The sequence below is a fragment of the Opisthorchis viverrini genome (genome assembly GCF_000715545.1).
Source record: "Opisthorchis viverrini unplaced genomic scaffold opera_v5_9, whole genome shotgun sequence".
Classification (NCBI taxonomy): Eukaryota; Metazoa; Platyhelminthes; class Trematoda; order Opisthorchiida; family Opisthorchiidae; genus Opisthorchis; species Opisthorchis viverrini.
Genome location: NW_008751665.1, coordinates 1,081,233 through 1,108,276, shown reverse-complemented (window position 1 = coordinate 1,108,276; position 27,044 = coordinate 1,081,233). Strand labels below are relative to the sequence as shown.

The following is a 27,044-nucleotide window of genomic DNA, read 5'->3' as shown; positions in this document are numbered from 1 at the left end:
TGTTGTCTTTGGGTTGGTGTTTTTATGGCAGAAGTGAAAGCATGTTTCTTTTCTTGTGGCACTGCATTTGCATTTACTAAGCAACCAAAAACAGTTTGGATGGTAAATCAGACAGTAACAACAATTATGTTGTGCACCAGGATACCATTTTTAGTAGTGTGTTAGCCTAGTGCATTGGGTCAAGTTAAAAGCTCCACAGGTTCTGCTTCGCTGCATATGTGAAACATTATAACGAACCAGTGAAACAAAACCTCCCCGGTTTGAAATGGTTATTCAACCTGTCAGATATAATACTCTTTTCGTGTTTTGACACTTTAAATTCGCCCCTTCTAAGCTGGAATTCTTGCTTTGCGATTTTGAAATTGAAGCAGAGCGGTAGGCAACTGAATAGCTCATTACCAAAGGCCAAAAAATACAAAGTCGATGATTCGCTGGTAGCTGTCTTAGGTTCGTTCGATTGGTGATATGATAAAGCCTTAATCATCTGGCGGTAATTAGCGGAATACACTCACTTGTAAACAATTTGGTTTCGCCCCTTCTAAGCTGGAATTCTTGCTTTGCGATTTTGAAATTGAAGCAGAGCGGTAGGCAACTGAATAGCTCATTACCAAAGGCCAAAAAATACAAAGTCGATGATTCGCTGGTAGCTGTCTTAGGTTCGTTCGATTGGTGATATGATAAAGCCTTAATCATCTGGCGGTAATTAGCGGAATACACTCACTTGTAAACAAATTTGGTTTTGCGAGGGACTCACCTGGGACCCGGCTGAATCTCTCGTTTTTTATGTTTCTGAAGAGATGGGTCTCTCGCAAGAACAAAGTTGTTTGACAATGGGTGTACTTCGCAAATTTCTTGCAACAAAAGGTTGAAGGATACTCGGGGATAGCGCCCATTTGATGAATACCAGGGAAAGGGAAACGGGTAATGGGCTCTCGAAGACTTTTCAGTAACCTTATGAGTCTCAGACAGTAGTTTCTTAGGATAATGCATACACCTCAAGTTTGTATGACCCTAATCAAGTTATTTACGGTGAGAATGTGCTATCTATCAGTGACTGAGCATTCGCCTCTCGCAATGTGTTTCTGAGCCCTGACCTGCCCTCAAGTCTTGTTGACTAGATCATTATATTGCACCGAGGTCGAGTGACACCTTCCATTGATCTACCGATGACCCCAACAGAAAAAGGTACTCGGTGATTGATTGATCTGTTTAGCAACGTTCCCCATTGTGGCCAATCTGGTAAGGCTATGAATTCTACAGGTGGTCTTATGGGAGAGTTAGTTCCTTCTTACCGCGCTTAGGGATGTGACTATTGCTTATTAAATATGACTGACCGAATGCCACGGGAAGGTAACACTAAAATCTCGTGATAAAAGTAAGAATAGTTTCAGTCAACCGATAATAAAAGATATCTTACAGGCTGGATACATTCATTTGGTGTCAACGGGGGATTCAGCCGAATCCCACATGAGCCTCTCGTTTCTGGTATTCTCCAGCTGAGTGTGCTACACAACGGCCACTTTGGTTTGGTACCATCTGTTGGATGTGGCAGTGTCTTCCTGATGGAATACACGTGCTCAACTAAATTTGATCGACTCAGCTGACTAGATCCTCCCAAATGCTCTAACGGTGATGTGTATTTTCTTAGATGCACTTTTGCCTGCGCAAGTACGCTCTCGCGGACAGCCGAATGGGAATCCTTTGAGGAAGTGAGATTGTTTCCCACGGTTTGTCTACTGCATCACAATGGGTTGAGGCCATCAGTGTGCAGGTGAATGGGTCTGCTATGCCGGTCGGAGGTGAGCAAAGATGACACGTGGTTGGGACCACTGTCGAACAATGGTTCAAACTTACCCGTTCGTCCAGTAATCTTCACTATCAACGATTTATTCAGTGAACATGTAGAGTTGTCCTCATTGGCATTCATGACAGATTGCAGAATATGTTACTTGTAACGACATAGCATTCAGCCAATGGTAAAATCCTCTATTTCACCGTCAGGTGAGCAACAGAAGATGGATTTTACTGGGTGATCGCTTCGTGAGACGAAGAGAGCAATGGAAAGAGAAATAGCGTACAACTTCACACAGTCGCGTTTTTTCTGTGCTCAAAACCGGTGTGTAAAACTGATATCCAGCAAAGATTGCTATAGCAAGATCTCGGTCTTATTGATTTTTCGTTTCGCAAGCTCTTAAGTGATTGTATCTTAGCGAGGGGGTGTGAAATTTCTAAACATCAAACTCTGCCGGTGTCCTTATGACGGATTCGTGGGCCCATTACAGATCAGATGGGCTTGTTATACAAGTACTGTTTACGCGATTTTGTGTCCAAGAATTTCTCAGTAACGCCATGCTAACTTCAGACTTTGGCCTGTGTACCCGTTCACCGTAACCGGTTCATTAATCGAATTTATTTGTTCGGAATCAGGTCACTGTTAATCTTTTCATCGACTTTTGCCTTCAATACACTGAAGACCATTTCACTCATTCCCAACCTATAGAACCGTTACTTCACATCGTCGCGATCGACCCTTCAATTACTAGTCCACTGTGTCGTTTGTTCATCAAGGCTTCACTATCAGCGATTCCTCACAAAGCTCCATTTCATAAAGCCATCATATCATCAACCTGAAATTCATTTGAAACATTAACGTTCCAGCGTAACTGCCTTGTCATAGTTATGCACTGACAAACCGAAAAGTCATATTGGAACTGGGTTCGCTGAGATATGATCACTGTGGAAAGCTAATGCAGCCAAGACCAAACGAACGAAGGCCTTCATCACTGTGCAACTATGAACAACCTCCATGGGCCTCAGAGCGCTCGCTGTCATTGCCTTTGGTCAAGAGCGGTCTCGTTGGTATGGAGCTTCTCGGGACGGTCCTAGCATGGCCTTGTCATTGGACCTGCAAGTAAAGAGAAGTTTTAACAGGAAGATACCAGTCGTGGGATAAATCAATGAGTGAACATTCAATCTCACGAATGTTATCACCCTGTTGGTACAACTCTCATTTAGTTAGGTCCGGAAACATGAGGTGTTCCTTGTGCTCAAAATAGTGGACTACAGTTAGTCGGCAACTGGGAATGCAAACGTTTTTGTGTGGAAAACACAGGGAGAGCCAGTGAGGCAGACAAAACAGCGGGTTAGTTTGAATTATGTCAGACGGGTTGGCAATTCGCAAGGTGGAATGTCTCATTGGAACTTCCTGAAATGTCAGTTCTGGCTGGGAAATAACAATCCCTACCGCTCTGTTAGAGAGATATTTGGTCATTTTTTCTGTACATTCAAAACGAATTTTTAGGGTCGCACAGAAACTGGCTAAAATTCGTGGGTTTAATTCGCCGGTGAATCTACTTTCGACAAAAGTGAAATAGCATCCATTAGCTGAAACAGAGGGAAAATTCACCTGTAGGCTGTTTCGGAGGAGCTTATACAATCACGTTATAATTGAATACAAGTGGTATTACATTTACTTAGCTATGGTAAGAACTAGACCGTCTTGAATACAACTCGACCAATAGTCCGCTTGTAGAAAATTTCGTTCCCTCTAAGCACATACTTTCAGGCATATACCAGCTTTACCTTCCCGAACGGTGTTCTTCGTGGGAGGGATGACAAGTCATGCTACACAGCTCAAACAAGACCGTTTTGATATAGCTGTGTTCGCAATGTGACTGGGGCAGAAAGCACCTCATAGCGTGCAAGATTGTGTGACCACTATCAACTTTCACTTCCCGGGTGAAGCGACGGCAAGACACAGCTGTGGTTAATTCTGGACTGTGGTTCCCCCAGTCACCCCATCCCCAAATCTGCTTCAAACTTCCGGCTCGTTGTCTCCGACAGTCGAAGACCAACTTTGTATCTGCGAATACTAGGTTGTACTTAACCGACCAAAAAAGTCAATTGTTCTTCTTTCTACTTTATGTTCTTTTTTGACAAATTAGTCAGTTAGACTACAGGTAGATGCATCGTCGCAGTTGAAAGCACAACCGTTTTCCAAAGTGATTTTGAAACTTTCAGATATTCTATAAAACCTCGTGTAGCTGCAACAGTATTGCGAGAGGAAACAGCCTACATCATGCGCTGTGCGTGGATCCCATGGTTAAGAACATGAACCAGTCTATTTTTAAAGCCTTTCCGGAAACCTAGCCGCGGGGTAAAACGCAAACACATGTCGTACTGAACGTGATGTTGTTAGATTCCCGCATTAGTTTATTAATTTTATACAAGCTGAACTTTTATCTGACAAATCCACATAATCAACAAGAAAACAAGAGGAAAAGTTCCCACGGAATTCCCAGAGTTGGTTACTTCTGTACGCGCATGCCAAAAGTGGTTAAGTCTTGCTAGGGAAAATATTAAAAGGTCCAGCTATTTTCTCCCGGGTAATCTGTGACATTGGATATTTCTCACGTATACCTTCAGTCTAGCCCTGAAACGTACCATGCTAATTTTCCCCTTTATTCCAGTGATATGGATTGGTTCATGTTGCCCTGATGGAAACAGTGTGTTGGAGAGAAAACAAATTCATACGACCTACACATGAACCGAGATGCATCCGCAAACGGACTACCTCTCAGAACGCATGTCAACAAGAGAGGACGTCAGCTTAGTTTCAGCTTTATTCGCCAAGCTTGACGACTGATTTGCGCGGCATACCTAGAAGAAATACCGATCAAACTAAAGTATTCCTGAATCATAGCAGTCAGAACAAACTGCAGCGTCAAGCAAACCAATCAAATGAAAAGAACCCAGACCGCAACACACCTTGTATCTAGAAGAGTCCACTAAGCGGCTGAAGAACCGGAATCACCATGGGCCAATCACATTGTAGATATGAGCTGGACTATACCAATCTAAATACAAAAGACCCATTCAGCACTGTAATGTCGACGTCTCCTTGAATCTTTCAGCTGTATCACCGAGTCTAGCTTCGATCTGATCGAGATTCAAAAAGGGAAAGCAGGTTTTCACATCCATCGCACTTATTTGTGTAAAATATTTAAGTTCCCCCGTAGAACAACTATTCTTGGTACAAAGATTGCTCGCTGCTTTACTTCATTTCGAAGCCTTATGACTTCAGTAGATTGATTAAGCGGAAGGATTCTCAACAACGACCTCATATCCTCCCCAAATCTCGACTTAATATCAGAATGGTAGACTGCATTGTTCTTGATGGTTAACTCGGCAGTCAGTCATGAAAACACGTAATCATGTATCATCAAATTCCATTGCACTTATATTTTCGTATAAAAATAAAACTGGACATGAGTAAATATGACCTCACCGATGCCAAAAGCCCATCTTGGAGCTCCGCGGGCAGGCAAAGATTGTAGTTCGCTTGCTAATCGTGTCAAGTTTAGCTTCAGGAAGAGCATAAGGGAGACGAGAACCCTTGAACTTCGTTTATCTGATGAGCTCAAAGAGGTTCGAAATCTGTCGAGGAGTTTTCAGAAACCCCAAGAGTGATGTTTTCCGTCTGACCAATAATGTGTAGCGGTATCTCAACTGAAGCATGCAGTGCCCTTGTGTAACACATCCAGTTGAAGCGGGACACCGTAAAGGGGAGATGCGGCTAGATTCTCCCGTCAACACCAAATTGCACTTGTTCTACGAGGATAATTTTTCGAGCTAAATTGATCTGAATTCAAAATATTTGCCACCTCACGCTGAAAATAAAGTTCGACCAAGAAAAATACCTCCTGTTGATACAAAAACATTCACTCACAAACTGGATGTCACCAGGTATCGTAGACGTCTGCGTTTCTCACTTGCTCTTCTACAGAATGCCATGCAGTAGGCTCTAACGTCCGTACTGCAAGCAGTAAGATTTTTTCATTTAAGCTCCGTTTACCTAAAGCCCAACGGCAGCCCAAGTTCACGTGGTTTGCCTACACATGAAACAAGTGAACGCCCAACGCAGCCAATGAACTCGAACTTTTTCTTCCCACTGCTTGTTGACTGAAACCGGTCGATGAACTAAATTGACTGATTTGTCGCAAAGTGGACTTGCTTGGCTCAATGGGAAAAATTCGGTAATAATGAACTCAGGGAGTTTAAAAGCCAGTTTCGAGTTTTTCATACAAACCGGTGTAAGGGTGATACTACTGATGGGAGGGTATGCGAGTAGTAAATCCGCTCTGCGTCTTTTGAATAGTGAGATCTATTACGGAATTTGTGGAGTCGCTTTGTAGCATTTGCTTGGATTTGAGCAACAGTCAGTGAATATCCAGAAAAGTTCAGGAGGACGCGTTCAAGAGAAGATGGATGTCCAGTTTTTGTAAATAAGATGCAAATGAGAGTTTTGCTACCCTGTCCAACAGTCCGTAACTGGTCAGTTGGCATTCTCTAATAAGTACCTCCGCAGCGACGCCCTTCTTCTTTTCACTAGTATATAATTTTTAGAGAGGATGTTTTCAAGGAGAAGTGCCATGGCGAGTGATTTAGTTAGTAATATATGGTGAAAGCAGCCCATCATTCGAATTAGTCCCGCGAACAGTTTTAACAAAATTTTAGCTTCTCTTTTCGATTTCTACTACGCAAAACTGATGACATCGTCCTCCTAGATTTACGTTTTTGTTCCTTCGACTATGCTCGGCAAAGTTCGCTTCGAAAATTTATGTAACCATTCTCCAATTTAGCCTCCGCTTGGTTTCACGGCTTGACGTCATTCGCCATCGGATTCCTGTCGGATTTGACCACGGCGCGTAGGCTCGAGGTCTGGTACCTGAACCAACAATATCATTGATTCTATCTAACCTGTCCATGTTTTCAAACAACCTCATCAGTCTCGAAAGTCGGCAGTTTTGTTTGCTTATTTATAAACAATATCCGCGTCCTGTTCTAGTTAAAAACCTGGTCGGGTCGCTTGCTACATGCTTATTGTCACATTGGCTGAGTTTAGACGCAAATGTTTGTTGCACAAACACCACCACACGCGCTGCACACAAATACGTTTATTCGTTTATCCGAATTGCAGCACACTTGTGCATTCTATCGACTAGCGTAGTTGATTCGAAACAGCTGGAGTTTTTCCATGCGCGGCTAAGCTGCGAAGCCCAATTCGAAATCGAATTTCCGTGACCGAAGGTTGTCGGGGCTGGGAAAGGTAACCAAATATGGCAACTGGATTAGGGAGATTAAGAATGACCAGCCTAGGTGGACTTTTGACGAATTCGGGGGAGACAACAGATTCAAGGTTGTACATTTGTTAAATGTGGCAGCCATCGGGGGAGGCTTTATTATGAATGGCATCCCACTGTGCCAGTCTCCGTAAGTCCACGTAAGCCTACATCGTTCTGCTTTGGAACCTGAATTGCGTAGTAGCAGTAGAAAAACGGATCTATACCCCCAAATGGATGACGCAGATCGTTCCTCGCACGGTAGGTGAATGTTCTTTTAAGTGATTGAGATAAATGAGATTCGAAAATCGACATGGTTGATATTTTTTTTACCTATAATAAGCGTTCCACTTGATGTTCCACTTGATGTTCTGTACCACTTTCCAGAATGCCATGCAGTAGGCTCTAACGTCCGTACTGCAAGCAGTAAGATTTTTTCATTTAAGCTCCGTTTACCTAAAGCCCAACGGCAGCCCAAGTTCACGTGGTTTGCCTACACATGAAACAAGTGAACGCCCAACGCAGCCAATGAACTCGAACTTTTTCTTCCCACTGCTTGTTGACTGAAACCGGTCGATGAACTAAATTGACTGATTTGTCGCAAAGTGGACTTGCTTGGCTCAATGGGAAAAATTCGGTAATAATGAACTCAGGGAGTTTAAAAGCCAGTTTCGAGTTTTTCATACAAACCGGTGTAAGGGTGATACTACTGATGGGAGGGTATGCGAGTAGTAAATCCGCTCTGCGTCTTTTGAATAGTGAGATCTATTACGGAATTTGTGGAGTCGCTTTGTAGCATTTGCTTGGATTTGAGCAACAGTCAGTGAATATCCAGAAAAGTTCAGGAGGACGCGTTCAAGAGAAGATGGATGTCCAGTTTTTGTAAATAAGATGCAAATGAGAGTTTTGCTACCCTGTCCAACAGTCCGTAACTGGTCAGTTGGCATTCTCTAATAAGTACCTCCGCAGCGACGCCCTTCTTCTTTTCACTAGTATATAATTTTTAGAGAGGATGTTTTCAAGGAGAAGTGCCATGGCGAGTGATTTAGTTAGTAATATATGGTGAAAGCAGCCCATCATTCGAATTAGTCCCGCGAACAGTTTTAACAAAATTTTAGCTTCTCTTTTCGATTTCTACTACGCAAAACTGATGACATCGTCCTCCTAGATTTACGTTTTTGTTCCTTCGACTATGCTCGGCAAAGTTCGCTTCGAAAATTTATGTAACCATTCTCCAATTTAGCCTCCGCTTGGTTTCACGGCTTGACGTCATTCGCCATCGGATTCCTGTCGGATTTGACCACGGCGCGTAGGCTCGAGGTCTGGTACCTGAACCAACAATATCATTGATTCTATCTAACCTGTCCATGTTTTCAAACAACCTCATCAGTCTCGAAAGTCGGCAGTTTTGTTTGCTTATTTATAAACAATATCCGCGTCCTGTTCTAGTTAAAAACCTGGTCGGGTCGCTTGCTACATGCTTATTGTCACATTGGCTGAGTTTAGACGCAAATGTTTGTTGCACAAACACCACCACACGCGCTGCACACAAATACGTTTATTCGTTTATCCGAATTGCAGCACACTTGTGCATTCTATCGACTAGCGTAGTTGATTCGAAACAGCTGGAGTTTTTCCATGCGCGGCTAAGCTGCGAAGCCCAATTCGAAATCGAATTTCCGTGACCGAAGGTTGTCGGGGCTGGGAAAGGTAACCAAATATGGCAACTGGATTAGGGAGATTAAGAATGACCAGCCTAGGTGGACTTTTGACGAATTCGGGGGAGACAACAGATTCAAGGTTGTACATTTGTTAAATGTGGCAGCCATCGGGGGAGGCTTTATTATGAATGGCATCCCACTGTGCCAGTCTCCGTAAGTCCACGTAAGCCTACATCGTTCTGCTTTGGAACCTGAATTGCGTAGTAGCAGTAGAAAAACGGATCTATACCCCCAAATGGATGACGCAGATCGTTCCTCGCACGGTAGGTGAATGTTCTTTTAAGTGATTGAGATAAATGAGATTCAAAAATCGACATGGTTGATATTTTTTTTTACCTATAATAAGCGTTCCACTTGATGTTCCACTTGATGTTCTGTACCACTTTCAAAAGCTACCTATATTCTATTCTTCAGACTGATCACGTGAATGAACCAATAACCTTTCTTGCAAGTCTGCTTGTTGTCGCACTTATCACCATCTTCCTAGCACGAACTTGTCGCACTTATCACCATCTTCCTTGAATAGCACGAACTAGAAATTTCTTCGGTTCTGGTGCTTTGTGATGTTTTGAGCAATATGTTAGTGGAGGTGTGTTTATAGGTGTAGGACCGGGACTGGATGTAGCGATCTCGGGCCAGTTGGAGCGTTACATAAAGTGGTCCAGAAAGCATGCACTCCGATATCTTGAGTAATGGTCAACCTCTTGTACTTGCTTACATTCATTTGTTTGTTCTGATGTTCTAATTATCCGAGATGGCTCCTGGAGATTTTCAGCGGCCACCACTACAGTAACATCGGGTGCACATTCACACAGTCAACGATCTTGCTTCAGAGGGGCAGAGAATTCCACTCCCAACTAATCAACAATATGGCCATATCGATGAAAAAAACGGACAAGCTGTCGGGTACTCAACAAATGGGCGGCGTTGTGAGGCATCAAACGGCTGTCTTGTAGTCGGCTAGTATAAAGCGCCTCAAATATTAGGCCAACGACCTGTGACATAATCTGTTGATTTGATTTCAATCACGTGGTTGAGGTTGATTCCAAAATATGTGATTTGCCAAGAACGGATTGGTTAATTCATTCTGGTGCTCATAAAAGTGAACTGACACTCTCGTAAGACTGGGGTAGGATCAAAATCTAAAGGTGCGCTTCAGTTTAAGTTGCTGGTCTATGCAATCCTGTCTATCGAAAGCTAACTTTGCTGTGACCGATTTGGATTCATTACCAATTAGGAGATGCAGTCCATCACATGACGCTCTGTAGAAAGCTGCGTCGAAAGTATGAATGGAAAGAACTGAGTACTTCCCAGTGCCATCGAGAGATGATGGTCATCCATCGTGCTATCGTCACCACAGAATCTGACAAGCTTAGCACTCTGATTCCCAGTATCACAAACTAAAGAATATGTGCTCCTTGGACACGTTCATTTTGTTGGGAATATCTCGGTTTTCATTGAGTCCGGGTTGAAGAACACCAAGACTGAAGCAGTGATGATATATACTTTTATTCATGAAGTTGCTCGAGGTCCTTTACTTCTCATGTCAAAGTCCATCAAAACCATGTAAGTGCAAAATCAGCCCCAGCTTGTCCCTCGGAACAAACAGGTGGACCAACTTGGGAAGTATGATGGATGTTGGAAGACTGCGAGCTTAGGATGGACACAGAATGGGTATCATGCAGTCTTGTTTCACATTACTATGACAGATAAGTGTTGGGCGTACTCAGCGTCCTGATTAGCCCTAATCTGACTCATTCAAGCCTAACCTGAGTATCTGATGTTGAGTTTCCCCTTAGTTCCCCCGAAAACAATCTGGAAATTGACGTATTTGTGTTAAATAAGATGAGTAAACAGTAGACTAAGGGGATAGAACAGACTTCAGGTATAAACCTAAGGATGACTGCTGACTTCGTTTAGGAGGGTAAAAGTTCTCTCAACCCGTAGCCATAAAGACCGTTTAGAACTGGAAAAATGAAGTGAACTGCTGAATCGCGTGTGATAGATGCTGCTCCCGGGCTGCTCAGACAGAGAAATACGATTAACACAGGAACCCCAACAAGAAGCTTTTACTTGCAAGTGGGTCTAACAAACAAAGCAGTAGAACGAGTTTTGTGGTTTCAAGTCCCTTGAGCGTCTAGTAACAATCAATCCGCCTTTTCAGTGCCAACCAGCTATGTGGTTTGTCCAAGGAGAAAACACTTCTTCTGGGGAGCACGTTGTTGTCCCGAATGATGAACAAAGAGTGCTTCATTCGCCAACTATTGGCTGCTTCTTATTGACGGGAGTCTCTCAACGGGAATCCTCAGACCGAATGGAGGTTTCTGCCGTTTAACTTGGTGAAAACATTGTCGCCATTACTATGAGTTTTCCAGCAGTGAATACACGAGTATACGTGCCAGTTGGTAACTTTTTGAGGAGAGTACCGAGAAGTCGGTTACCTGTAGCATATGAAAACAAGGAAAAGCCGAGATACTCATTAAAGATGGGGGAATGAGCAGTAAAAGGTTTCTGGTCATATTCCAGTTTTCCACATGTGGCAAATTCAGACGATTACTCGTGTCTAAACTAACGGATGCATTTGATGTAATGATACTTTTCGGTCGTACCGACTGTACGACCGGAAGCAGTTCAATTTACTAACCTTTGAGTATATGTGACTGAATATATATATATATATATATATATATATATATATATATATATGAGCAATCCACTCAGGATAGCTATCTGTTTACCAATCGCGGGTTGGTGTTAACAACGTTACTGTCGAGGTGTGAGCACTGTTCAGTAGACGATCGGTGGACCACAGAATATCATTAATACATACATAGTTTCGTTAATTGCCCTCAGTCATCCCAAGGGACATATCTGTTAGTAGACTCCAAGGATCAGGGCTTAAAATTAATGTGTAATCAAGTCAACGGTACCGCTGGTGTTCCTATCAGTTCACTTTAAATACATGCTACTCATCAGTAGTAAAGTTAATATGAAGTGTACATTTGGAGTCAGCGCCAATCACTTGATGCCCCGGTGCCCGTAGATAGATGATCGTCCACGCTTACCGCTCAGAAAAAAAGTTTGCAGCATTGCGCTCATGAGTGTGCGGAAAAAACTTATACCTATCGTTAAGGGTTCTAAACAGCTTGGACTAAGCTGTGAACGCATTCGTTTGCGTCGAACATTTACGCAAGAGCGACTTTTTTGGGTTCAATTCGATCGTACGCTATGAGTACACAAGTAGAAATCAGTGCGTCATGCTTCTTTCAGTAGCCAGGGATGTGGAATAAATTATCACGTGATCGCCTTTGCTATATCCAGATAATTAGAATGAATTGAAATGATGGTAAACTGAGCTACATTCCCAGCACTGGCCACATCTAACATGAAAACCTACTAAATGAAATGTCATTGAGGTAGAATTTTCTGGTTCGCTTCAGTAAAGGCTCCAAACTTGAAGAACGGGCAAATCAGCCTGAGGCATGGTACCGTCTCTGTTTTTCCCGTTTCGAAGACATTCCTTCTTCGTCCTAGATTTGTTTGTTAAATTACTGCCGACATGAATCTAATTGGGAAATTCACTAGCGGATATGCTTTGTTGTTAAAGCACTGAGGGTCTGTCACTCATGGCATGCTGCTCATTCCCTTAAAACTCGCACAGCATCTACTCGCAGAGAATTTCACCCATGGTCGCATTGCCAGACAGCTAAAGCAATAGCCAGTATGCCACCCGGAACACAGTGAAATTCGTCCGGATAAGACATGGTAATAACTTGGAGGAGCAATATTTTACCTCTTCACTTGACTGAATAATCACATGTTGATTGGTCAGAAGCGACTCAATCCGGTTTTACCAACTTTCCGGTTAGATATACAACTGGTGGGCGTTTAACATGATTCAGCAGTGCCGCTTAGTCCGGAAGAGGTTTTGAGAAGGAGTTATTTCTGCCTAACAAAATATTTCAGTCTGTTCTACCAGTGCAAACTCCACATTTGGCACATTCGCTTTGATTCTACGCCTGCATCACTGCGATACCTATGCGCTTCGGACGGTCTAATCACCTGACAAGTCAGCCTTCGTTTGAAAGCTGCACGTTTGACTTAATGATTTAAATAGCTGTGCGTTCCAGCAGTCGATCAAGAATACCGTTCACCAAAAAATACAAATAGAGCTTCAGCGCTTTGTGAGGAAGTCCCTTTTTGACTGACTTGCCGCAAGATGACGTGCAGTTCCGAATTAAGGTTCCCGAAGTGTATCGTGTTGGGCGAAATGCATGTTTGAGATAGTCTACCCATGTTTCTAAGATATTTCATCTCGCATTGTACCTCCCCTCCGGCGGCAAACGTTAACCGTCGACAAAACCGAATGGGAAAAGTGTAATCCTTTGTCTTTGGGGCAATGGTCCAAGGTGAGCGGGGTGAACAGAAAGTGGGTAATGGGTGCGATACCACTGATTCATTCGCACAGCATTCACCCTCAAATGCTGTAGAAGAATAGTTGCGGTCAGTCTGTGATATCAACCAGGCTTGCCAGAGTTACAAGCCAATAAACTTGTCCCACGTTAATGGCACGGCGAAACAGGATGTTAATTTTCAACCAAACTTTTCATGCAGTTGAAAATAGGCAAGATGGATAACGTGTGGATTATTACACCAGTTCCAGTAAGCTAACTATAGTGACAGACGAAGGGAACTGTCCACGATGATCGATATTCTGGTGGAACACTTCAGGATTACCAAATTAGGTCAGATGAGACAGCTGAATTGGATAGTGCTGCCGGTCAAATTCCAGTTCAGACCCTTACCTTTCGAGTTCTTGTCACCATTGACAAAACTGTGGTTATTAGCCCCATACGTTCACTGACAACCGGATGGCAGCAGTATCAGCAGCGGGCGGGTATCTTCAATAGACTGCCAGATTACGTCTCAGATCTCCACAGGAACATTCAACTCATGCGGATGAGCACATCATTGGCTAACGTTTCATGTGCGATTAAAGCCAACCGACAGATTGATATTTTCAGCACCAAACGTTCAGGTCAAACATCATTAAGAATTCAGGGTAACAGTCTCGTGCCGCCTGTACAGGGAGCTTAACTGCGGGGAATTTTTGTCTTGAACTGATTTCCCTCAAGAATCAAAACAAGACTCCTGGTTTGCGATTTGCGATCTCTTCACCGACACTGAAAGAACTAGAGCAAATTCCCAGACAATAACCATCCAGGCAATTTGTAACGTAACATTCCAACTAGCTATTGCTTCGAATTCGAAAATCAAGGGACACCCGGAGTAATTTGTGCCTTCCGGACATTGTCGTGGGTTCAATCTGTATCGTTTATGGGATCGATTCCAAAAATCCAAGACACTCAAGATCTTATCGACAGCCAAATATAAAGTAGATGATGACAAAATACAATCTTACTCAATATCAGGAAGGTCAGCTTCCTGAAAGCAACCACTGAATGCCCGGAATCTACGGAGATTCTCAGCTCTGCTGGGTGTTGACCAGACAGACAACGCCTCCGCAGTACGCAGCACGTCGCTGCCTCGTACTAAAGCCAGACAGCGTGCGTCAGCATTGGACCAAGTTCAGACAGTGTCCTTCCAATGAAAAGCTTGAGGCCGTTGTACTTTTCGCACTCGTACGCACTCGCGCTCTCGCACCCGCTTTGCTGGAATATAGCTATTGTGTTCCCTTCCGTGAGCATTTTCTCTCCGACACTAGGCACTGGAGCGGGTCAGCAGCAGATACCACAGGCCGGCGAATCAGCAGATATAACACTAAACAAGGATTTAACTGAGATGTATGCATCAGGGCTGACGAGGAACTCGCACATAATATGTGAATAGTCTTCACACAAATGTCCGATAAACCATGCTTGGTCAAACGTTTTCAGATAACACCTCTATCGAATGAGGAGAAGGGCCCTCTTATAACAAGTAGAACCAGAACAGTAGGCTGAGGATAGGCATGACAATTAACATACAACGGAACTACGGTCTGTACAGCCACGTCGGTGACCGTAGCCCACCTCACAGATCCATTGCTCTCCGCGACCAGCTTGGATGCAGCCGGTGACAAGCCAACATGATGGTGGTTGTACTTCTCAGAGCCTTACTTCTTTTCCCCAGATTATCTGAAACAGTGAGTTAGAAAGCTAAGTATAACCAGATCTTTGACTTTAGACAGAAGTATGTGTAACCTGTCAGGATCACAACAGATACCTAAATCTTAATGTCGCTCCTCCTAGCGTGAAAATGCTCGTGACTCTGGATATCAATCCACAAAAAGGCTTCCGTTTGCTCCTCGGGAATCTCATTTTATCAAGCATAATGGCTGAGTTTTTATTAGTGTACAAACAGTCTTTCTGATCTACATTCGGAACCCTGAATCGGCTGTCCGAATTTGCCCTGGCCATCTCCTGATTGGTTCGTCGATGGATTGTGGCAGGCAGCCACTGTTATCCGATCGGATTGTTGACCAAGACAAATGAGGCTTGCTAACACTGATCGCCCTTGGTTTGCGCTGATCCCCACTTGTACATTGCAAAATATTGAGATGAAAGTCTGACGAACTCCGAACCAGATTCTGACATTATTGGTTGATCCTGTTGCTCTGTCAGTTGTTGCATCGCATTCTGCCCCTGCGCAAAAAATGTTCTGTCCGAGACCTGTGCACCGCAGAAATTAGTAAAGTGAAACGGTTGCTGCACCGCTCTCCATTTTCTGTGCAGAGAAATGTTCAGGTGTTCCGGTCTGACACAAGTGTGTCACTATGGTGATGCTATCATACGTACGGCTGGTAGCTGGGTTACAATATCTCACTGGGATGAAGTCGCCCTGGCAACAGACCAAGGATATGGAGGCCGTGTAACTTGGACTGGGCTAGTATGTCTCTAACGTTGACGACGTTAAAAACTACCGTGTGTAACCTATGATATCCAATGAAACTGGCTAAACTGACCGACAAGTGAAGTTTTTTCTGACAGACCAACAGAACTTTGCTGGTTTGTCGCCGAAATATGGTGTCTGATTGTTCAATACCACATCGTCGGGGTGAGCTAAGTACGGGGCCGTGGACGTTGGCTTTTTGAAACTTCGTTTAAACGTCGTTCGACGACGTAGCTGAAAAGGAACAAGGTAAGATTGGCTCCTCAGTTTTAGGTTGAAAATTAGATTAGTCTTTAAGAAAAAGAACCCACTGATGCTGCCGTAAAGACTGGTAGCGACGAGTTTATAAGATAAATCAAGGTCGATAGCGAAGAAAAATCCATTCTTCTGGGAGGTGGGGGGTAAAACAGCTAATTCGTGAATCACAAAGCTCTGGTTCTGAAGAATTTGAGCAGAAAATCTACCGTGTCAGAAATCTGGTCTGCTCTAGGAAATTCAGTATTTAGGAACTCTTTGTATGTGCTAAAGTTATCGTTACATCAAGAACTTGATTGTGCTCCCTCCGAGGGAATCCAGAAAGTTCATACGTCTTCGTCAATGTGACAATTCCAAGAGCACCATTTTTTCACTGTTTTTCTTCTCAGTTGAGTAAATAATCCCATGGATTTGGACAAGAGAAACGTTTTAGCTCTTCAAATACCTGATGTGCTCACATATGCGAGACGAAAATGAAGTCACACTGACGCCGATTTACTGGTCAAATATCGCTTGGAACGGTCGACCTCGTGCTCACTGAGATACACTTTACCACGGCACCGATAGATCACTCTGTACACAAGTGGACTTGACTTGGTTGACAACTACAAGAATGATATACATGTATAGACTACAGATTGGAGCAGTAAAAGCTATGAAATAAAGTAAATCGATATTTGGGAACTTCCCGTAGTTGATAGACGACGGACGGTAAAATGATCTTCAGACCGGCACAAAACCGGATCGTGCAGGTTATTCGCGGCAACCATCGCAGAAACAGTTCGTTCATAAGAAAAGGCCATCATCATCCAGCGAAGGGCACTGCTTACCAGCCCGAATGGCTGCCACCGAACTAGTTGATGGTCACGGGATAAACCAGTCAATCTGACTGTATTCATTTGAAGTCAATAAATCCTTTCACCATTGTTTTCTTCTCTTTTCTAACATACCAGTATGTGCGTTGATTTGTCTGGCGACAGTATACTCTGAGCACTGATCACGTCCGCCAGTCATAAGAAGTTTCACGCATTGGTTCTCTGACTACCTTGAAACCCAACCAGTCTGATATTTTACTCACTTGACCTGACGAAGCTTTTGTGACAAGAAAAGCGAAACGTAGCCTAGTCATAAGTCCACCGACCATTTACCAAACTTTTCTGAAACGATACTGAAAACCAAATTGATTTTCAAACGAGTGTATTTCTCAAAACCACTGCAATTTGGGTTCAAGTAGATCATAAGGTTGACGGAAACTCGGGGACTGCGCCTACCTGATGAGCTCTAAGAAGGGCGAAACCGGTCGTGGGCTGTCGAAGAGTTTTTAGCAACCTTGTGAGTGGTTTCCTTTATGAAAAGATACTGTCGATTAGTTTATATTGCAAATCCGATTGAGATGGTCATAAGGAGAAATAATGTTGAACTATCTTCTGTTCAAGGCTTTCCTTCGTCTTAGGACACATGTACGGAGTCAGATCATGCCCTGCTTCATGCATATGTTTTCGTTCGTTTAACAGTTATCACCAATATAATATTCACTGCCTTCAAGGTGCAGACGTCAAAGAATTTTACCAACAGCAGCTGTCTAGGCAGTTTATGGACGCGGAACAAACCAGTTCAACATACGAATCGCTAAAGATTCATTTTTGATTGTGTACGCTCCAAAACAAGACCACTGCTCACTTCATTCAGTGTCTGATCAAGGTGAGAGGCGCCGTCCCACCGAGAAGACAATATTATTCATCAAGAAGACCTCTGAAACGGCGCATAACTTGCAGTCGCAATACTGACCAGGAGAAGAAGTGGCTTAGTGAACCTGAAGGAACGGCAGCGACTGAGAATAGTTGAGTTTTTTTCCAACTCGCCCGCAACACGGGGGTCAAAAAAAACTGCAGGTTGGTGAATTCATCATACAGTAAGATGACTAAAAAGTCCGGTCTACTTTCAGAGCTCAAAGCGCCATAACAGGGTTATGGCATCAAACTACTAGAGGTAGTGAACGGAAGATTAACCTATCTGCATGGTCGAGTTACGCCGGATAGTAACAGTACCCACGAAGTCAATCTTGGAATCGTTGAATTCGTTGTTCCTTTCTCCAAATTAGGCATCTCAGTACTCGAAATGGCATTACCAGACTGAGTTTACAAAGCCGCAGTTCATCCAGTGTCGCGTTGCTGTTCTGAAGTCTGACTGTTGTGTGTTGGAGACAAAAAACTTGCTTGATCATGTAGTGTCTGTAATCCGTTGTCACATTTACCATTCTTCCTGAACTTAAACCACACTTTGTAACTGTCGTTCACAGTGTGTCATGACGTTTGTTTTAATGTTAAGAACACACATTTTTCCGGTGCGACCTGCTGACTTCTTGCTGAACGAGTGTATTTACGCTACATTGAACTGTTTGTTGACTGCTGAACAAGTGGGACCAGATCTCTGTGTTTGTGTCAACTGTTGGACGTCACAATAAATCCCTGTGGCATTTTTTAGCCGTGAATAATTTTCCTACCGTGGAATATATCACGCACGTGGAACCATCTGTGGGAAATTTCGACAAGTGGATATTTCCTTTCACAGCCAGTTCCTGCATTTGGATCGGTGTAGTGGACTATTGGATCTACACATTCGTGAGTCCCCATTTGACTACTCATTCTTTTCCTATTGTGATTTTGATTTTGTATTGGTTACTTTTGCTTGTTAATTTATCCGAACACGCTGATAAGGTCTTTGTCCGCTACATAGGAACATCCATTCAGCAGTGCTGAAGTTTGACAAATGTTTTTTTGGCAGCAAATCAGCTGCCAACCCAACTGGTGAGTTGATTCGGCCGCGACAGCTACGCTGGTTTGGTCATGTGTTCCTCAGTATAAGTGATCGGTTCCTTGCCATGCTCTGCTTGCTGAGCTGGGTTTCCGCTAGAAGGTACCAAAAGATGGACACTAAATGACGGAGCGTGAAAAATATAAAAAAGGTATTGGGTGCATTAATGCAGGTTATCTGCGAGTGTGAGATAACAAAGAGCCAAAAGATCGATTCTTGGATATGCGTGTCATATCTACTTCCTTGATATTAATAACTGTTTCCTTTCCTTTCTATTTTTTAAGACGTTCTGTATCCCCTCTATCCCACACTACCGACCGTCATAAGCTGTGGCGACCACAACTATCTACATAGCTGTCAAACTAATGGGAAGTGAGCCGCCTATGACTTTCCTCTCCGTGACCACATATCAAGTTCCAGCCGAGAGAGAGAATGTGGTTTTGTGCATCTCTTTAGGCTTCAACTCCTATTATCAGGGATGCTATTTTGAAAGATCACCATGTTGTAGTGCATTGTCTTGAGATGTTACCGGTTGCTGCAATTCCACTGTGGTGTACTGATGTGTGGGAGAAGTTGACGCAGGAATGAACGATTCATTGTGTACTGGGACTGCAATTCGTTTTTACAGACACAGATATGATAGAAATGACGGTTCCATCTAGGCTTTTGCTAGTTGCTGAGGAATAGCTTGCTCTTTCTTCTCTGTATTGACATTGTCGTCTTGCATTTGGGTGGCGATTTCAGGAAATGGCTCTTGGAAAATAGGGTTAGTTTGGTGGACATGTACTAATTTGTACCGTCTTTTTATCCGGAAATGATACATTTGAAAGTATCGATTGTACTTTCAAACATGTGAAGCCCCTTCCAACCGCAGTAGAGCTTGACTGGTGTTCTCGGGCCCGAGATGTGTTCTCGTGCCCCATAGTCATCAGCATTAATAACCAGTGTATTGGTAATATTACTGATGGGGAGGCATGCAAGTAGTAGGTTTTGTTCGTGTAAATTCGTTTTACATCTCTTGAAAAGGGAAATCTTTTGCGGAATTTGTGGAGTCACTTTGTAGCTTTTGCTTGCATTTGGGCAACAGTCACTGAATATCCAGGAAAGTTCAGGAAGGCGCGTTTAAGGAGAAAATGGATATTCAGTTTTTATAGACAAGATTCATATGAGAATTTTGCTTCCGTGTCCACTAGTCTGGAACTGGCAGCCCTCTTCCTTTCACCAGTAAATCACTGTTTTTTTCCATTGTGGTTGATGTCATGGTGTCCCTGACTTTATTCTGACTACTAGATGAGATGCTTTTTTTGTTTATACGTACGAATCGAGTATTCCCTAGCTGATGTTCTCGACCACGGAGGAGGTGATTTGTCGTCATTCAGGAGACGGACTTCCCTTCTTGTCCAACTTCTTTGTGGCGTTTGTGAGGCGTATTCTTATGGAGTGGCCCACGTGTGCCTGGATAGTACCTCACATGCTCGCCCTCTGTTTGTAAAATTGATCAGTCAGGATTCAGGAAAAGAGTGCATTTTCACTTGATAATTCGAGCTGAGTGGCACAGTATCGTGCGAATGGTCTCAAAACGCTGCAAAGTTCTCTATAAGGGTATTCTCAAAATGAGCTCCAATTTTTCGGGGCATTCAGAAGTTACACTCACTAGTTATCCATTGTATAGTCCCCAAGCCAGTAGAACGTTATTCAACACTGGGTAGAACAGTGCGAAGTGATTAAACATTCGGCCTGATGACCACATCCATGATCTCAGCTGGGTACCCCATTTCGATTGGTGATAACCTGCATCGGGGCTCACGAAAATCGCTTAGTATTAGTTAGGGAACAGTACAGTGTTGTTTGTTTGATGAAGTTACGCGAATCTAGTACTGGTTGACAGTTTAAGTTTATTGTTCTGAACCTGTGTCGTACTGTCTCAATTATTATGACTGATATGCCATCTAGCTAGTCCAAGTCACTCGTGGGTATGCCTTCTGTTAGCACGCAACAATAAGCCATACCTATATTGGGGCCGGACTATTTGGCAAGTACCTGAACTAAGATAAGTCCTGGATATTAGGACAACTGAAATATGGAAAAATATGGCATGGAATGGTTACACTTACGAACTGGTGTTAAACTAATACGTACAGCAATATATTCCACGTACGTATCTGATTCCAACTGTCCGGCTTCCATAAAACTACCCGACCGTCTCTAGGAAAGTTGATCAAGCAAAATGAATCCAATCGATTAATAACAGAGTTCAGGAATGAGTGACAATCATGTTAAGCGTGTTTGCACATGAATGCTTGTGTGTACGGTAATGTGCAAATTCGTCCAGTTGAGAAATACCGCCCAAGCCTATAGGATCAATAGGTATGTTTCGCCAGTGAAAGCCTTTGGTCCGGTTTGGTGGGCTATCTGTTTGTTTTCGTTGTTATCTCAGTTTACTTTCCATGCAGCACGCTCATTTTAAGGAGTCAAATTTTGTTTTACTATGTTTTAATCATTCTGTCTAGTCCTTTGCTGAACGGCGGTCAAGTTATTTTTTAGCTTTCCTCCTTTCCTCTAGTAGTTCCTCCGGAGGCAAGGTGTTTTCGGCCAAAGCTTACTCTCTTGATCAACTGGAAGGCACGGATGTCGACCGTGCATGAACCCTGTGGTTGGCTGTATCGAAACACAAAGTGTTAACAACACCATGGGTAGATTCACTTCTCAGTCACCCTTGACCGCCATCAAATCTCTGATGGTTCGGTTATCGTTTTATTGCGGGTCCTCCACTGATGAATCATCGCTCTTCTCCTGCGACTGCAACGTGGCCAGTGGCGCCTTGGCCAGTTCCCATGCTAGAGGTACCAGCTCCTCCACACTCAAAGGGCCAGTGGCTCTCGCCAACCTCAACTGGGCACTAAGAGTAGGCTACAGTGGTAGGTCGCGTGCTTCCGAGAGCATCCTTATCTGTCCGTGTCTCCCTCTGTGGCCACTCAAGACAATATCCTGCGTCTGGTCCACGCAAGTTGTGTTTACGCTTCACTCTACCCGCTGTGTAGAGCTGATTCACGTTCTGTCTCTTTTGGGTCGTGCCTGCCAACCTAATGGATGCCGCATAAACCAGATCACAGTCAGATAGCTCATGGTTTGATTGGTAGCTACACCATAATTTAGAAGGAGTCCACCTCATCTACTGGTAGAGATGGTGCAAATACGCAACATATGGGGGATTTTATCATGAGAAACAAGTTGGATTTTCACACACTTTGCCCCCGAAAGTACCGACCAATCAGCATTGAAATATAAATCCCGAAAATTACTACATTTTAGAACTCTATTTTCCAAATATCTGGGGTTCGGTAGAAAACTGAGTTGCGCCAGAAAAAATTAAATTCCAGAGGAACAGCTCCAAGTTACTGGCAGGTTTTGGCTAGCAAACACGGACCTAGGGAAGGAACCTGGATCACGGTTGGATCTCGTTGCATAGGTATAATTTAACAGTCTTCATTCTCTCACTACTTGGTTTATCAAAAGTAGCGTATTGTTTCAACCAGTTAGATAAGGTTCACTCAAGTCTACGGTAGCCCTGGAGTTTTCGTATGCAATTTCCGTTTTGTCTATGAATGCAAACCAGCATTTCATCAGTAGGCACATCTAGGAAAAACGTGGTGTCTGCATTCGAGGCGGAAGAATTCATTTTATCTCAGGTTTTTCCTACGGGAATTTCTGAAGGAATCCGGTTAGTCACACTTCCTTTCATGTGGAAGCCAAAAAAGAGGTAAGTTGAGGTCTTACAGTGTGATTGAAGTTGTACTCTCTCATCCTCCATTACGAGTGACTATAGAGTCCACAGCGAATTCCTCAATTTTTGAAAAAACGTCTTTTTCTGCGGTTTGCCAATGCGAAACACTCTCGGAAGCTTCTCACCCACCGTCCGGAGACCATCTCTAATCATGATAGACCACGTTGGGGGATCAATTGGAACAAGACGCTGGAGAAAGTACATAGCATGGAGGATCAGATGATGGTGGTCTCATTTGGTCAAATAATCCCGGAGTTTAGAAACAGGATCCCAGAACTAGACGCAAAATCTTGGGTACCGCCGATGTCGTCCTCACCATCCCTGAGTTTCCATCATAAAAGAGAGACTCGGTTGACCTCAGTTGAGTCTCCCGTCAAGATCTCCGTCCAATTCGTGTTCAATTAGAACCTAAGACTGACGGAAACTTGGGAACTGCACCAACCTAATAAGCCCGTAAAGGAGGGGCGAAGCCGGTCGTGGACTGTCCGAGAGTTTTCAGCAACATAATGAGTAGTGTGTTGCGTCTAGACAACGTACTACGATACCTCGAATATCGGCTAAATGAAACAAGAGATGGCCTAGTGCACTCAGTTGAAGAAGGAAGCTTTGAGCGCTAGACTACTAAGAGACATTATAACATTCAGGCGAAATAATTCTATAGTTCATTTGGGTTGTATAAAGAGTGTGAATGGTACTACCGAATATCTCCCGCCCCAAATGAAACTTAAGTATACCAGTATGTGACTGAAAGCAAGACAGTGATGGTTTTTTGTTCTTCATGCAACACATTATCGCGTAAACTCCACTGGCCGGTGGACCCACCCAAAGTATTTGCACGAACTTCCAATGTTCCAGTGTTCATTCAATGGTTTAATATACCTGTTTGCGTACGAATTACGAGCGTTAGGTTTTGAACGAGTATGGACATGTAAGAATGTGTTGTAAAGTGGCGAAAATTGCTTTGTTTCATATAAATGTACCGCAATTAAAATGGAAAAAATATAGGTCTCAAACGACAAAGATGGATTACTACAAAGTGGTACAAAGTGGTTCGGTTAGCAAAATTCTCGGGAAAGAATAGTCTGAATACCACACAGTTACCTCTGGTTACAACAAATAACTTTGCAGACAGCCCACCAAAAATGAGGGGAGTTGTCTGTTTCAAGTGCTGTTGGAGTTATTCTAAAACTGCTACGTGACTGGTCAAAACAAGTTATTTCTTCTAGCAGGTGAATAGTTTCATCCTGTTTTAATCACTCACACTGTAATATGATAAACCCATCTTGAAGTAGTTGAAAATCGCAAACTTCTCTGAAAATCTAAAGGTTACTGCAGTTCTATACTTCAGAATGCGTACTCAAACGTAAATTTCTGTTGTTCATAGAGAGGGCATTCGTGCACCAGCAACCACATCTTCGGGTACGTGTCCTTCAAGACTTTTTATAATAGTAAATCACAAGCTTCAGTCACACTGTACTATGATAAACCCATCCTGAAGTAGTGGAAAATCGCAAACTTCTCTGAAAATTTAAAGGTTTACTGCAGTTCCATACTTCAGAATGCGTGCTCAAACGTAAATTTCTGTTGTTCATAGAGATGGCATTCGTGCACCAGCAATCACATCTTCGGGTACGTGTCTTTCATGACGTTTTTATAGTAGTAAATCACGAGCTTCAGTGCTTCACATTACAGTTACCCCGTTCAATGCTCCTACAAACGGACCCACACCTCATTATAACCGCATTTCAACTGCTCTAGACGTTTTTCGTTGTGATGGATGGAGGGATCTCCATAGGGACCATCTCAGTGCGAAAAGCCACTGAACCATGCGAGAGACACAGTTCCATTGGACACAAAAAATTTGAAATAAATTCAATGCATTGTTCGATTTTGCAATAAATAAGCAGCTAAGACACCAATCTACTGACCGAGAGATTCTTGGTTCGGATCCAACCCCAGCTTTTCGACTGTTCCTCTCACGGCTTGAACAACCTGGGGGTGTTTCCACCATCAAGCCCCAAAATTACACTGCAGCTATGCACAAAAAGATTACCATAGAGAAACCATGATATGGTGCTGGTGTTACCGTTCTTAATTTAACGGCTATTTACTAAATATTTCCCTAAATCCTGAAACCCTGTCGTGCATGAAGTTTATGGGACTGTACTGCCGCCGTTGTTCATCGTCGGATGACAGTGTCCAACTTGATTCATCCATCCACTACGGAAAGAGTAAAACCGCGTGTCCTGTTCACGCATTTTTAGCAAGATACTAGTTCGCCGGAATTCAACTGATACACTTCAACGTTTATATTCGAGAGGTGTCAACCGCACATCCATATACCTAGGTAAGATTGTTGGCTATTGTGTCATTTTCATCAGTTCTGTGGGGCAATGTTATGAAAAGACCGTTTATGCCGACCTATTTGGTCCATTATCCTTTTTTCCCATCATATGGCAAGCACACATACGCTCTTTGTCACGTGGTCTGTCAAAGTCATGGCATTGAAAACTGCCCACATACCAACAGGGATCTTCCAAGTTTGGGTTTGGTTGCGCAAAAAAAGGGTTCGGAGCATAGTGTAGTAGTTGTAAGTAATGGGTTGGTAGCCAGGAGCTGTTACTCAATGGAGTATCAAGTAGTTAGATAATAAATGCTTCAATCTTGGAGTTCTACAACAATCAAACCAATAAGGGACATCGGAAACTAGATTTTCTGAAGTACGGATCCTATTAGCAGCTGTCGTGCCAACGTGAAACCAACAGTCGTGTGTCTATATGTCTAACGGTGGGAACTACTGGTGAGGCGCGCGATAGTATGTTTTCTCGTTAATCCGCTTCGCGTCTCTTAAAGAGGGATATTCATTACGGAATTTACGGAGTCGCCTTGAAACATCTGCTAGCATTTGAGTAACAGTCAATGAATATCCAGGAAAGTCAGACGCGACGCAGTCAAGGAGAAGATGGATATTCAGTTTTTGTAAAGAAGATGCGCATGAGAGTTTTGTGTGATTTTTTATGGGACTTCTTTAATGCCCTGAGAGATTTTCAAGACGCAACTCTAATTTCAGGTGTTGATTGCATAATTCTCGTCTTGCACCGCAGGAATCTTGGATTTATTATGATTTATTATGAGTTTTATTTATTATGAGTATTTATTATGAGTATTTATTATGAGTATAGAGAAAAACCTGCAAAGTAAACTGATGTTTTTGCACTGGTGCTGACTTTCCATTTTTCGTGGACTACATTTATTCATGTTGTCAGTCTAGATTTTGCAATACGTTGTCGAAGCAAGAAACCCCCATTTTCGAGGCATGGCTGTCATCGGTACTGAACTTTCGAAGAGAGTAATTATGAACTACTTTGATTAATTCAGTAGCTGAACGAAGAATTCCATGTGAGTGGATCCCCGTCGTTTTCGATTTTTCCATGGATGCAGATCAACCTCAGCACTTTGAAGCGAAATAATTTATCCCAGAGACACCGTAAGACTTCGGTTTCATTTTGCATAAGATTTTGCAAATTGCACTGACCAAAACCAACCTACGTTCTATCGGCCTGAGTTATTCGGAAAAAAAGCACCACTGTCCATTTTCGGACGACTGCGTCGAACTTGATTTGTGCATCGACCACGGGAAGAGCAAAATACTGTCCTGTCCAGGCCTTTGTAGCGAGAAGACATTTCGCCAGATTCTAGTTGTTTAAGCCCTTATTAGTGATGATCGAGACGTACTGTAGTCTTTGTATGCGTGGACGCTGAGTTTGTTGCGCTCAGCTACCATGAAGCTCCGTCGTCGCTGTACCCACGTATCGGTCTGAGTGTGCCAGACAGTGAATACCATCTTATTGTGGTTTGGCCACGTGAATACGTAGGTGACTTCGCTCCAAATTACGGCCAGAAACTACAATTATAGGGTAAACAGTAAGGTAGAGGAACAGTTATAGGAAATTAAGCATTTGCATGGCCATATATAAAACTCAACATCTAGGAATTCTTTACTGCCAAGAATGTGTATTTTCCCACTCCAGTTGTGTCTTTGACCTTGAACATTTTCGTATTTAAACAAACCGCTGTTCGCAGAATAAAGATTGAGAGGTACGTTGAACCGAACAATCGTAGATGTCTCGGTATAAAAATGCCGAGAATTCATTTCTGGTTTTCTCTGTGCGATTGGCCAACTACCAACTACCGGAAACTCAGTTGGAATAAAAAGGCTCCTTTTAAATGCTATCGACAGAAAGAGTGATAAATAGAGTGAGATAGTCGGTTGGTTTTCATTCCCGGTGGAGTCGTTTAAAGATGAAAAATTACACTGTCGCATGAAGCAGTGGGGTGCCTGAATGACCACTAAACTATAAGTTTTGCATGGTGTCTCGTAACCAAATTATCGTTTGGGAAGTTGATACATCTACTGATAAACTATCAGGGAGGCCAGATTCCTGAAAGCAACCACTG

General features: G+C 43.1%; 1 protein-coding gene across 1 annotated transcript in view; it reads left to right on the top strand.

The window, feature by feature from the left end:
• T265_00868 (hypothetical protein) overlaps positions 1-21,447 on the top strand; it is a gene marked incomplete at both ends in the record, with an annotated part of 75,806 nt that extends 54,359 nt beyond the window's left edge. The window contains one exon of the mRNA XM_009164763.1: positions 21,366-21,447. Within this exon, the coding sequence (XP_009163027.1) occupies positions 21,366-21,447 (82 nt within the window). The remainder of the gene's footprint in view (positions 1-21,365) is intronic.
• Positions 21,448-27,044: the final 5,597 nt, after the last annotated feature.